This window comes from Apostichopus japonicus, chromosome 13, assembly GCF_037975245.1.
Source record: "Apostichopus japonicus isolate 1M-3 chromosome 13, ASM3797524v1, whole genome shotgun sequence".
Taxonomy (NCBI): Eukaryota; Metazoa; Echinodermata; class Holothuroidea; order Aspidochirotida; family Stichopodidae; genus Apostichopus; species Apostichopus japonicus.
The window spans coordinates 21,517,699-21,531,881 of NC_092573.1; the positions used below are offsets into that span (position 1 = coordinate 21,517,699).

The 14,183-nt window shown below is 36.3% G+C and overlaps 1 protein-coding gene across 12 annotated transcripts in view; it reads right to left on the bottom strand.

Moving 5' to 3' along the window:
• Nucleotides 1-322: 322 nt before the first annotated feature.
• Nucleotides 323-14,183, bottom strand: part of LOC139979103 (uncharacterized) — a 201,824-nt gene continuing 187,963 nt past the window's right edge. For all 12 annotated transcript variants that reach the window (XM_071989777.1, XM_071989778.1, XM_071989775.1 and 9 more), the window contains 5 exons: nt 13,056-13,268; nt 9,353-9,472; nt 7,088-7,228; nt 1,362-4,824; nt 323-1,325 (listed from right to left, as the gene is read on the bottom strand). In XM_071989777.1, coding sequence (XP_071845878.1) covers nt 4,753-4,824; nt 7,088-7,228; nt 9,353-9,472; nt 13,056-13,268 — 546 coding nt within the window. In that variant the 3' untranslated portion in view covers nt 323-1,325; nt 1,362-4,752. The remainder of the gene's footprint in view (nt 1,326-1,361; nt 4,825-7,087; nt 7,229-9,352; nt 9,473-13,055; nt 13,269-14,183) is intronic.

Genomic DNA, 14,183 nt, shown 5'->3' on the forward strand with positions numbered 1-14,183 from the left:
GACTATGGAAGGAGGCCTGGTCTTATTCTTTCCTGACCGAATGAAAAATGGCTGATTTATTATGCAGGTAGCACCAGCCCCCTCCAAATTTGTGCATGCCACTTGCCGTACTTTTCCTTCAACCGGGTATTGCAACCATACCTGTGCCCCCCCCCTCCCATGAGCAAACCAGATAGATATCCAAACCTGCATTAGCAACGACCCTGTGTCCTTTAATAAAACAATAACATAACCTTAATTGCATTAACCCCCCCAAAAAATGTAATCATTTTATTAAGCAAACTCATCAGAACCAATGACAAAAACAGACTCAACATTTCAATTGTGTTGTACTATTTACGAATTTATTTAGATAAACATTTCAATTTTTTCCCCCAGGTTATTCATACAAATCTTTCAGACTGAGTCACACTCTTCCAATCATCTGTAGCCTGAATAAAAGAAGCGCTTGAATACATTCATTTAAGGGTTAACATCACTTATTCAAATCCTATACAAAAAACAAAACAACCATTGCCTTATTGATGAAACATTAGGGATGATATTTCTTCAAGAATAATAACATCTGTTGGAAAATGCCAAAAGGAAGAAGAAAAAAAATATTGAAAGTTTATTAATATTATATAATTCAATGAATTAACAGGTTTATTTGATCACAGAATACAATAGACCATGCCAAGTCCAACTTCTATATTGTTTCTACCTTTCTGTTACTCAATAACTAAAAATAGCACCACAATTGATATAAGGGGTTAGTGTGGTTACCTTTACAAGTATATGCTGATGGGAGTGGGACTTAAGAAATAAATAACTTTTTTTTTTTAACTGAAACCAAAAATCGAAAACAATAACCAAAAAAGAAAAGAAAATTGGCATGATGTCATTAGTACTTAATATTCTTACCTTTTAGTTGATACATCAATTATGAAATGAATAACTTGTGATACAAAGCATTAAATACTAAACAAACTTGGGCAAGTTTACTCTTTTACCGAAAAGAATTGTTTAAAGTATTTATTTGAATTGGCAAATTGAAGAGAAGACCTCCGATACTTCATTGTCAGTTGTTTGACAGAGACAGTTCAAATGATAAAGCAAAGCAACTTTCAAGACGGATTGACTCAGCAGATATAAAATAAGAGGTAAAATTGTATGAATGAGGGTAATACAATGTTAAATGTGGCCATATGATAATGAAGTTATGTAATAATAAGCTCACTGTGACAATTTCAATCAATGTTGTCTTACATCCATTCTGCTCATCAAAAAACACCCATTCATCATCTTCACCCCTCCCATCTCATCCAGAGGTCCCATTCATATTCCTTGAACCTCCCATCTCATCCAGAGGTCCCATATACCTTGAACCTCCCATCTCAACCCAGAGGTCCTACCCCCCTTTTCCACACCCCTCCCATCTCATGCAGATGTGCCATCCACCAGCTTTCCACACCCCTCTCTTAAAAACACCAGTTTGCAGACATCATTAAATATATCTATTAAACCAAGCTATTATCGTACAGACGAGTCTTCAGCATCTAATGATACTCCTATATAGTTTGTCTGGTGATAGTAACCTTGCAGACTCCCATGCAATCTTTTCAGTACTCAATAATGAAAGGGTGGAGTAGTTATAACACCTTTTATAACTCAGGAGAGAAAATCAAACATATTACCAACAAGTCATGCATGATTTAACTGTTCATATTTAAAGGCGGAGTTGTCTTCCAGAGATAGTTACCATATTTTGAAACCATTTCAAAATCTTGCCTGCTATCTCTCAACATAATTCTCTCCTCTTCCTCCTCCTCCTCTAATATCATGCCCAAGTATACTCTTCTTCTTCGACCCTTAAGCAATTATCTTTCCTCTCTCCACCTCTTTCCCTGCTCCTCTGATCCTCAGCTTCAACAGTTTCCAACCGTTTTTTTCTAAACCTTCCCGACATTAACCAAGTAAGAAAAATGCAGAAACTGTGTCATGGAAATAGGTGTCGATGGTTAAATTTACCGACAAATATTTTATACTGAGTTATTAACTGTCTTCAACTATGAAAAACAAAAAGCAATCATTTTATCCATTCACCTACCAAATTCTGCTAAATAGTCTTTTTTTGCAAATTTAACAAATTTCTTGCCATGGCTAGAAACTTCCAAACTCACTAGTTGATTTTTTTTTAACACCATAGCAAATAACAATAGTAATCACAATAATCGTCCCACTATCATATTTTGAGTTCTTTTATTGGAAATTCTACTGTATTTTGAAACACCATAGCCATAGTAAATGACAATAGTATTCATAATGATTGTTTCATTATCATAGTTTGAGTTCTTTTTTATGGAAATTATATTGTAACTTTATACTACACATGCTTCCCGATGGAACAAATTTACCAAATCGACAAATTCGTTACTATAAAATGACACAACATGATGAAATATATTTGCTTTTATCCAACAGAAATCCAACAAAGAGAGCCACGAGAATGACATTTTGTTAAATCTTCTCATTTTAGAGTATATTCTATTCTCAAACATCACTAGTAGTACTTAAACTAATCGGGTTTAATTCCTAAAATGGAACAAGTCAACCAGATACTCTCACGTTTGTGGACAAAATACACTGTGTTTTTTTTTTACAATTGTTATGAAGTTTTGAAAGTCCCTTCCTTCCTTCCCCCTTCCTCCCCCCACCCCACCCCCCACAACTCTCAAAAAAGGAAAGTACGGCTGACATAACATGTCCCAAATCATATATGCAAATTACACACATCCATCAAAGTGTTTGTTTCCGTAGAATTACACAATACTTCAGATGCAAATATCACTATACACAGAAATTCTTTTTCCTTTTTTAAACTCAGTTTTTGCGTGGAAGTAAAATGCGAAGATGCAGACATAGGCAAATATCTCTCGGAGCTTGTAAAAACCATGTTGAAAAAGACTGCAGTAAAATGTTGACCACAAGTATGTTTGGTAAACCAACCAATGTGATTTATCAGCTAACATGCAGCTTATGACAAATCCTTTTAAAGACATCATCATCATCCTGCTTTGAATAGATTATTAACCCTCTTTATCATGAAGTTACTCTGCTCATTGTTTTACCAATCATCATTTCTGCACAATTAAAAAAGACTAACATCGTTACTGATTATTTTTCTGTTTTTCCAGCATTGTTTGCCAGCCAAATTTATGAGAATGATTTAAAAAGTTGTGTGACTTTACCATATACGGGTATGTTCTTGGTCACATCCTAAAGAAACCCAGCATGTCCCACCCCCCCATCCCCACCCCCATGAGAAACCAAAGAAAATGAATAACTCCTCAAAAACAAAACAAAACAAAAACAATGTGATATAAAAATATGCTGTAAAACACAAGCAGTTTTTACCTCTTTAAACAAGCCAGGATCACAATTTAATTATGACTTGATGTTTTTTTTGTGTCAACACTAAAAAACACTTTTTTTTATGTCAACACTAAAAAACACTTTTTTTTATGTCAACACTAAAAAACGTGACGGAAACATCGTCCGACTAATAAACCAGCGGTAATTCAAACTCTCTGGCCTGATATTTTCATGAAAAATCACAAAACAACTAAAGTCTTTTAATATCGCTGCAAGTTTGAAGGAGTAGCCAGATGACTTCTTCTTCTTCTTTAAATATTTATAATTATTGGCAGTATTCTCTTCATCTCTTATTCCCACAGCAACCCCAAAAAAATACGACAAGGCCTGTCAAAAAACCATGACGATACATATCGTTATTAATGCTCACTTCAATGTGGGAAATCTGGTAATTGTCGGATTAAGTCTGTTTACGAAAAAAATCTTTGTTATCGATATTTTTTTCTTTAAGACTATTGATATACTGATTACATTATTTATTAGAAATGAAAAAGATGACAGATAAGATAACAGAAAAAGTCTACCAACGTTTTTTTTAAATCTGTGGTTTGGAAATACTATAGGGATAATACTACATTTTGACTAGCCTGTACACTTTTAATCTTAAGCAATGTTTTATTTATTTAGAGCTCTAGCAGCTTTCAAACATTTAGACAAATTGCTCCCACAACAACTTGAAAAATGTCAACCCCCCAAAAAAAAGGAACAAAAATCAAAACTTTTCATGAGGAAAAAGTTGGAACCGTCGACAAATTTTCTGCCCACGTACTTTTTTCGTTCCTTTCCTGAATCAAACTTCCCATCATCCTCGATTGCTTCACAGTTTGTAAAAAAATAAAAACTCGAAATGATAACTTGTGTTCATCGCTCGCATATAACTGACTTGTTCCGATCGGCAGACGAAACCAAAACTTCAAACTGAACACTTGACTAACACCAGTCATTTTAAACTGCACATTAAAAAATTGTTTGTTTATTTGGTGGTTCACAAGATGTACTGTGCATGTGGTAACTTGGCTGAAGTCGGAGAATTTTTCGCCAACTTGCCAAAAAAAAAAATATATCTTCGCAAGTTTTGTCTTTGAATCCACTCAATTCCTTTCTCGATGGAAACAATTGCGCAGCATTCTGCTAACAGACTGACAGAATGACGCACATGCCACAAAATATCACACTACTGAGTGAAACATATTGGCAAGACAGTTCCCCAATGAGCCGTCGGTCATTCCGATCTAATTCCATAATTACTGTGGTGGAAGGTGAACTGGAAGCAACCGCTTGTTTCCACTAAAGCCAGAATTGTTGCCTTTTTTTCTCTCTCTGCAAGCAGCAACGTCATCAGATGTAAACCGGTTGTTCCTGCCCTGTTAGTAATTTATACATGGATAAGGGCATTGTCTTCATTCTTATCTGTTGATGCAAACAAAAACGAAAGGGTTTTCATGCCTTTTTCTGTTCATTTTTGTTTTCTTTAGAAACTTAACGACAAGTTTACCAAAACAAAAAAAAACATACATACACACTAATAATATGAATATTTGAGCCTCCAGGTGTGAATATTCATGGTTTCCCATAATGCAATTCACCTGGTGGTGATTGACCAAACTTATGTAGGGGGGGGGGGAGGGGCCGGCTTGGTGATTAGTTAATATTTGACCAACATTTATTTACAAATGTCCAATACAGTTTTGACTTCTCCCATACTCATTAACGTTCAACACACTAACAGCATAGCAAATGCTGTAGCCATTGCAGTGAGTTTCGCTTCTGAATTTGAAAACGTCCGAGTTTGAACGAATCTAGAATGTTGTAATCTGTATTATCTTTACATGGTTTCCACACTTTTATGCAATTCAAACAACAAGAGTTTTTCATGACCAAATACACATGTTACTTTGAAGCCTACTTTTAATTAAGATCTAATGTCAGGCGTGCCTATATTCAGCCCAATAATCGTATCTCCTGCCAGACGTATGCTAACCCGTTTATTAATTTTTGGTGGGAGAGGAGGGGGGGAGGCATTCAATGAGCAGTGAACCACAAACCATAACTTTACCATAACTTTTAACCATAGCTATAACTTTGCAACAAAGTTTGATTTTTTAATGTTAACTTTCAAACGTCTCACATTTCCTAAAACTCTTCCTGGTCTAAGTCATACGGTATCAAATAAGAAGAGTTCAAATGAGGATTTTTCTGAACTTTTCCAGATTTAACCTGAAAATTCAAGGACTTTCAAGACTAAGAATTTTTTTTTTTTTTTTAACCACCTCCTTTACCTTACTCTATCTAGACTGTGTGGTCGAATATCTAATAATAATATTTCAAAGCTGCAAATTGAGTATGGAAGCAACTTAAGAACGTGCTTCTATTCTTATTTTTACTTTTTTTGGTAATCTTTTTCTAGTTTCTGGTAATTTACCACATGTGTGTCAATTAGAGACATAATCAACATCACTCTCTCACTGACTTGTAACAAGTTCATTTGAATATATTATGACTCAAAATGCTAGATTCGTATTCAACTTTGACAGGAAACCATTTCCCATTATCCAATCATTCAATCTCTCCTCATCCAATCCCATTCCTAGCCAATAACTTAAGTTTATTAATGATATATTCACAACGCATCAATTCGCCCTTGACCTGTGAATAACCTGGTCAGGGTATAGAACACGTATTTAGGCCATCCTCGCATCATTTTGGTTTTCTTCGCCTGTAGTATTGTGGCAAAATTTCTTGCTACAGTAGCTTTGCCTGAAAGCAGCTTAATTTAGTTGATTATGCTGTATTTTGTGATGATATTAAATTCTAAAATAACTTAATAGCGTAGGCAGTTAGCTTGAGTAGTTAAGTGCCCTTTGATACTATAATGCCACTGATCAGACTTTAAGACCAAAAAGTGGTGTCTCAACAACAAAAAGTTGCCATTTTTCTATGGAATTAATTGATTAGTTGTTTAGTAGCCTTCACTTCATGTAAACACTGAGGAGAGGTTCTATCCAAGTTTTCAAAATTGCAACCTTATTTTGAGCAAGACTAAACTATGGCCAAACTGAATGAAAAGTCTATTTTATTATTTTCAATATGCATAGAGACCAAACTAATTCAAGTAATATCTTCAATCATATAATTTCATTTCATACATAACCTCTTCAGAAGAGCTATGGCTAATGGGCAGTTTCAAATTTTTCATTGCAAATTTATTTTGCAGAGATGGTTCTTCCTATTGATTATAATTCCCACACTTCCATATCATACAATGCCCCATACACCGTCTTTGAAATATTATTATATTATTATTTTTTTAAGTAAGTGTTAAACATTGGATACCTACTCTTGCCTCATCACTTGAGATTCTCTGGTAAAAAAAAAAAAGCAGCCTTCAGAAATCTACCAGATGACTCCCAATCATTTTGTTCGTAATAGCTAAAATAAATATGCTTACAATTTTTTCTTATTTTTGACTCTGTTGACTCCCCGAAAGACATCTAGTACCTCCGGTACATGCTCACTTAAGCGTGAAGCATCCTGAGCTGCATATTCGCTCATGTATCTTACTCTTTAATGGGTATTGGGGTTCCTCAAGATATTTTTCTCGGGTTATCAAGCTGTTCCGTCCGTTAGACTCTTAAGCTTAGCCGTTATTTGTATAAACCTCTCTCTGTCTTACCTCGCCCACCGATGTGGACAATAAGTCTACGATCTTCTCGTGTGGAGTGGCCACGACGCTGGTTCCGTTGATCTCGATGATCCTGTGCCCCACCCTGACTCCGCCACGCTCGGCGATCCCGCCCCTCATCAAGCTGCATATCTGGCGATAAAAGAGTTATATAAATATAAATAAATAGACATACCATAATGATATATAATAATAAATACCATATATTAAAGTGCTGTTATTATGAAATAAAACATGCTCAAGAGCACTGTAAAAAAGAACCAATACCTGGAATATAAAATTACCAAACTTAAGAAAACCTAAAAGTAATAACAACAGCAATAAACTTAAAAAAAAATGATATAAGACAGGGTTATAAAACACAATAAAGAACATAAAATTATAAATATACATAAAAAAAAAGAAAAAAAATGGGCACAGTAATGTGAATAAAACAACGAATAAGATTAATGCCCATACTCAAGCCTAAAAAGATAAGTTTTTAAATGCTTTTCAAAATTGTCAATAGATGTGACATTCCTCAAGTGATGAGGAAGAGAATTCCAGAGTATAGGACCTGCTGCACTGAACGAACAATCTCCTTATGTGACTTTGTTAGTAGAGTTGATCCCAAGACTTATATGCAAATTTCACACATCCATCAAAGTGCTGGTTTCTGTTGAATTACAAAATACTTCAGATGCAAGTATCACTATACACAGAAATTCCTTTTTGTTTAAAACTCAGCTTTTGTGTGGAAAAAAATGTAAACATGGCAAACATCTCTCGGAGCTTGTAAAAAATAATGTTGAAGACTGCAGTAAAATGTTGACCAAACAATTGTTAAAGTAAACCAACCAATTTGGTTTATCAGTTATCGTGCAGCTTACGACAAGTCCTTTTAAAGGATACCACCCCTAATCAGGCTGCATATCTGGTGATTAAAAGTTTAATCCCAAGACTTGTAAATTTATTTAAAAAATTGACGAATGTCGAGTTTGATACACACACTGCCGCCCTATAAGGGATATAGGCAATGCTACATATTATCAAATTCAAGTAGAAGAAAATAGAGTAAAACTCTTCTGAAATTCACTATTCTAGATGATGGAGGAGGAGGAGGAGGAGGAGGAGGAGGAGGAGGAGGAGGAGGAGGAGGAGGAGGAGGAGGAGGAGGAGGAGGAGGAGGAGGAGGAGGAGGAGGAGGAGGAGGAGGAGGAGGAGGAGGAGGAGGAGGAGGAGGAGGAGGAGGAGGAGGAGGAGGAGGAGGAAAAGAAAGTTGATACTTCACTATTCTTTCGGAATCTTTGTAAGCTTAACTAATCTTTAGAAATAATGTGTCATGCACAGTAATTAATTTGTCAAATAATAACATATTTAACATTTGATACCATAGAAACCTTGCACAAAGATATTAATGACATCATCGATAACTCAGGTAGGAGGACGCAGTAGTTACATGGTCACAGAGCAATTGATAAAATGCTCAACTTCTTCGAAGTATAGTTTATAGCTGAATTAGTAGACTAGCAAATGGTCAGAATATGGGAATTTCACTCCAGTCACAAAGGGCTTGGAATAAGTGAGTCTGGTGTAATGGTTATAATGACAATCTGGTCATGTAATGGTCATATCTGACCATATGGTCATATCTAGTCAAATCGTGTAATGGTCATATCTGACAATCATCGTGACAATTCTGGTCATAATGACAATCTCTTCTCTATCAGAACTTTTTGAATTTCTTGCATCTGTGTGCAATCAACCTAATATCCGTGAGCTTTATAAACTGGACTGAGAAATGAACGCATTTTACATGAGAAGATAACATTTACCATCCTATGCCCTCCTAATCCAATCTATTTCACTGTTATCTATTCTTCCCCATCTCTCCCCACCCCCCACCCCCCACTTCTGCTCCCACCACCATAATCACACAGAATTAAACACTATATCAATCATAAATGCTCAAAGGAGATAAAACGACGACAGGCACTTTAATAAAACCAAAGACGAGCTGCTCTCCCTCCATCAAGAGGTTTTCAAACCAGCTATCGCAGAATTGGGTCCAAGATGCAAAAGCTTATTAGTTCAAAACTACAGACTAAAAACTTGAAAGAAGAAGAAAAGGCTCTCTATTTAGAGCAGCGGAGCAATCCAGCACGGATCGTTTCCACATTTTGATGGACGTAACTACCGAATGGCGAGAAAATAAGTGGGAAATGAAGAAGGAGGAGCAGAAGAAGAAGATGTGTGAGATAAAGAAAAGGAACTTACAATGCCATTCTGTACACTGAACCCCAACTGATACTTGGTATCTGGTCGTTTGATGAGCACTTGCGTGACTGGAGGGCAGGAAACGATATTGAATTTCACCAGCGCCTGGCTCTTCAATGACTGTTGGAAACGTACAAAAGAAGGGAAAAGGATATAATTGATTGGAGCTGCTACGTCTTTCCATAGGTGTTAAAAACACGGTGTGGATTGCGAAGCGGAGAATTCGCGAACCAACAAATTTGACGAGTTGAGGGCTCGTGGAGAAGAGAAAAAGCTTTCCTTGGTGGATATTATTACAGTTGTAGATGGAATTCTTTCTGGTGTCAGTGACCCCCGCGAACCGCGAACGACCACTTTTGGGTTTTAGTAAAAAAAAGAAAAAGAGAATTAAAAAAAAAAAAGTGGCTATCGGTGGCGATGAATTTTTTGGCAGGGTACTTCAAGACACTCATCGCCAATACTTGCTGTGTTTTTCTTGACAAACTTTTCTGTATTCTTAAAGAATTAAGTAGTATATTGTTTGTGGACACTGGCATCTCAAACAGTGTGCTTGCATGCCCACAAAAAATTGGTGTAATTTATGAAATTAACTGGTTTGACTTGGGGAATGATTTTAGAAAAGAAAAAAAAAACTTTTTTTTTTCTCAATACATGTTCTTGCTGTGAAATATGATGTGATTATAGGCTTAAACATGGATTTAAACATAATACCACTTTCTCATTTTATGAGTGTTTATTATAAAAAGGATTAAAAATAAAAACTATTTTCCCCTGCTTCCAGACTGGATAACATGCTATCACACCCCCCTTTCTCTTCCCCCTGTACCAATGTAACTACCTTCAGTTCATCTAATGACACAATCTTTAAGCCCTACCTAAATGTTCCACTATTCACATACAAATCAAACAACCCCTGTGGCATACTGTGTACGTAGATGAGAGAAATTGTATCCTTATTCCTTAATGACGAGAGAATCTGGTTTCGTGGAAATCTCTCAAACCCGTGGATTGAAAGTATCACATGCTCCATACCCAAACTAGACATCCCTTCCATATTAAAGTGCCAATCAAAGATTAATTCTTGTGTATCTGTTTTGATGATTTAATATTAATGAGAAATTCAAAACCATTGCATGCAGCTGTTCTTTCCCCTGGAGGGAAGGGAACTGTCTCTCTGAACATTAGTGACATATATGGTTAATAGATTGAGCACGAACCACAAGATCTGAGACAAGGACGTTGATTATCATATATACCTCGACTTGCATTGCTGCCATGTTTAATACTGGCAAGTTCGTATCGTGAGCCTAGCTCTCCATCAACACAGTTAAGATACTATTCACAGCTGTATCCACACACTGGTAGGATACTGCTTTTTCCCCCCTTTGATTTCCAAAACTATCGAACTATTCCCAAACAGAATCATTCATCCGTTATACCGTAGTTAACGCGAACGGATACATCTCAAGGTTGTGTTTCTGAATGCAGGTGTTTCGTTGGGACGGTGTCTTTTGAAGCACTGATTACTGACATACGAGAAGATTTGGGATAAAAAAGTCGAAAGGAAAATGAAGCGAAAGAAAGAGAAGACGCTTGCAACAGAATCAGAAAAATAACATTTCTAAATCTGGATGACAAGAAAATCATTCTTCTCTTCTTCTTTCAAGCAGCATTTTGAGCTGAATTTGAATTTCTTGATACACTCTTTTGTATAAAATCCCCACTGTACCCCCACCCCCCCCATAAAATGAAAGAAAACGTCAACGTTCACAACGGGATTGTGAAAAAGCAGATTTTTCCCTCTCGATATTTTGTCAAAAAATTTCTCATCAAATGTAGATCAAGACGGAAATAAACAAACACAAGAATGCAGATCTGCTGGCATCGAATTTACATTGATCAATTTCATAATTTATTCTATTTTATTTTATTTTCCCGAGACAAAGCTCCCTAAAGGATCCATGTCGATCAGATATGGGTGGCAGGCGGTCACAGCAAGTTGATCTCCGATGCATAGATCTCAAACTGTTTACACCTATTTTTGCAAATCAATACCAGATCCCCTCTGGTTTTCACATCGCTATCTGCTTCCTTTTGTTTAAGACATCATAATCCATTAATTAAATTGACCCGTTCTACCGGTGGGCTTGGGAGTCCCTGGCCGCGTAACGGAACACGCCGACAGATTTCTTTTATTTCTCTGGTTTTACTTTGACCTTTGATTCAATCTTAGCTGCGAGTCGATCGTCTCACGTTACGATATTTTAACATACGACAGAGGATAGGATGTTTTTATAAGCCGGATCTCTAATGGTATCCCTCATCCTCTCAAATCTTGTAAATATCTCTCGGTTTCGGGTAAAATGTCGATGAGGGTGGACGATAACGTTTGATGGCATTTTAACATCCAAACAGGTCTGTTTGCGTAGGGGGCTTGCACAGGAAGGAGTATCTACTGTGTCAACAAAAATTAATGCATGCCTATCTGCAAATACATCTTGTAGTTGGGTTAAAGACTGGGTTTTATGCCAACATAAATATAACATACACTTATGACACTGTTAATTAAGCCTGTCGGATAATTGAAAGATTGTTGATATGTTGAAAGAGTTGTAGTATTTATGTCTATCTCTCTCTGACTAAGCTTTTTAGGCTTAAACTGAAACAAAAAAAAAATTGTGTAAGATGATTGACAATTCTTTCTTCAATGCTTGCTTCATCAACTAGACACGTTTCATGCTCGTATAAAATCAAGAAAAAGCAATAACTTGGAAAAATTCACTACTTGTTACTTTTTACTACAATATTTTAATCATGGAATATTTGTATCAAATTCCATCCAAAACAATATATTTCACCTCGAGTCACAATGCAACAGTAGAATATTTCTACTAAAGAATAAATCATAAACCTTATTCTCATTAGTGACAATATTTATCTATGAGGCTGAGATGGGGCCAAGTACTACCTCTAAACATGCACCGCTACTCCTTGCAAATGGAGAGCCCCACCATCCATCACATCGTTCAAACATGACGAAGGGCGATTGGGATAATTCCCTCGTCACCTCTGGGTCGCCCCCCTCTGAGGTACCCCGTACCTCTCTCGTGTGTGACTTTGACATTGATTTAGTTGATTCTACTTGCGGTGACCTTGGACGGCAAATTCCAAAAGGACAAGAAATCGATGCGGAGTCTATTTAAGCGGTAAAGTGAAACTGACAAAATTAAAACGAATCCGCTGCGTAAACTGATGAAAATCCTCTTGCAATTCAAAAGATTGACTTTCCAGGGTAACGTGACAAAAGGACAAAAACAAAAGGGAGCGTCTTGAACTGTAACGCATCATCCGATGCTGGACTTTAGTATCGTGCGAGTAAGTTTTTCATTTGACGCTACTTCTGCTATCGATAAATTTAAAATTCACTGCTTCCGTCTTTACACTTTCTAATATTAGACTAAGACGGATGTTGTGATCAAAGAGGAACAACAAAAAAAATCAAGCCATTCTGTGAGCATAAAGTTTGCAAAAATTGTTAAATGTATACTTAAAAAAAGAAATGGCATCATTCTGTTAAATCTGTAAAGGACATTGGTAATGATGTGTTTGTAGACATGATGTTGATAAAGCTTTTTAGGTAAATGGAATTATCCGATTGCAACCCATCTCCGTCTGACGACGTGGTTACACGCCTCATAGTTACCTTGATGACGTTCTGGCACTCGTGTAAAGGAAGACCTACAAGACTCGTTCCGTTGATCGCCATGATCTGATCACCGATATTCAGTTTACCGGACCGGGCCGCCGCACCAAACGGTGACATGTTCGCTACCACTACCGTCGGGATGAGAGATCCCCAGCCGGACTCCACGATCACCATGCCCATGATTTCTCCTCTCTCTTTCTCTACGAGAGCCTGACCAAAACAAAACAAAAACATAATATAAAAAATTAAATAATAAAATATTAATTAAAAAAAAATTAATTAAATAAATTTAAAAAAATATAAAAAAGTTATAAGAGAAAGACCAAATTGGACTTTAAAATACAAAATTGGGAAAGAGGGGGGGGGGGGGCGGGGAAGCTTATTTTATATTTCTTCCTTGCTATGGACCTTGAAGTAGTTGGTCTGACCACTCTTCAGATACTTTGCGAGTGGAATTCCCTTAGCAACTACTGTACTCACACACAACACTATCCAGCAGTACTAACGGTGGTAGTGTTCATGGTCAGATTATAATATCCACAATGGCTCATCTATTTCTGCAATTCTGGTAATATATATATTTCACTTACAATCAAAACTAATGTGTTTTCACTTCAAAAGTGTCAATATTTAGAATATATACATATCTTTGGGTGATAAATATAGCAAGAAATACACATATATGATTCAAAATTCAAATTATGTATGACTACATGCCTGCCATTAACTAGGCTAATTAATTAATTTATGACTATATACTCTTGTAAAGTATAGTGTAATATGTGTCGTACGACTGCTGTGAAGTGCATTCTTCCCCCATCCCACCCCCCTCTTAAAACCCATCCACACCTTCAGGAAATGATTGTGTCTCCTAAATTAGGCATAAACAAAGGTGAAAAACCATATACTTTGGTGTTGGATCTATAGAGTAAGAAATACATGTATGATTTAAATAGAGTTGCATTTCACTACAAGTGGGCTATTTGATATCTAACAAGTCATGCACTAACTACCCATACAAGATTTGTGAAGTATAGTCTTCCTTCCCATAAAAAAGACCTCACCCTCCACCCAACTATCACACACAAATCAAGGTGTAATTATCAAACTGTTCCTGATATATAA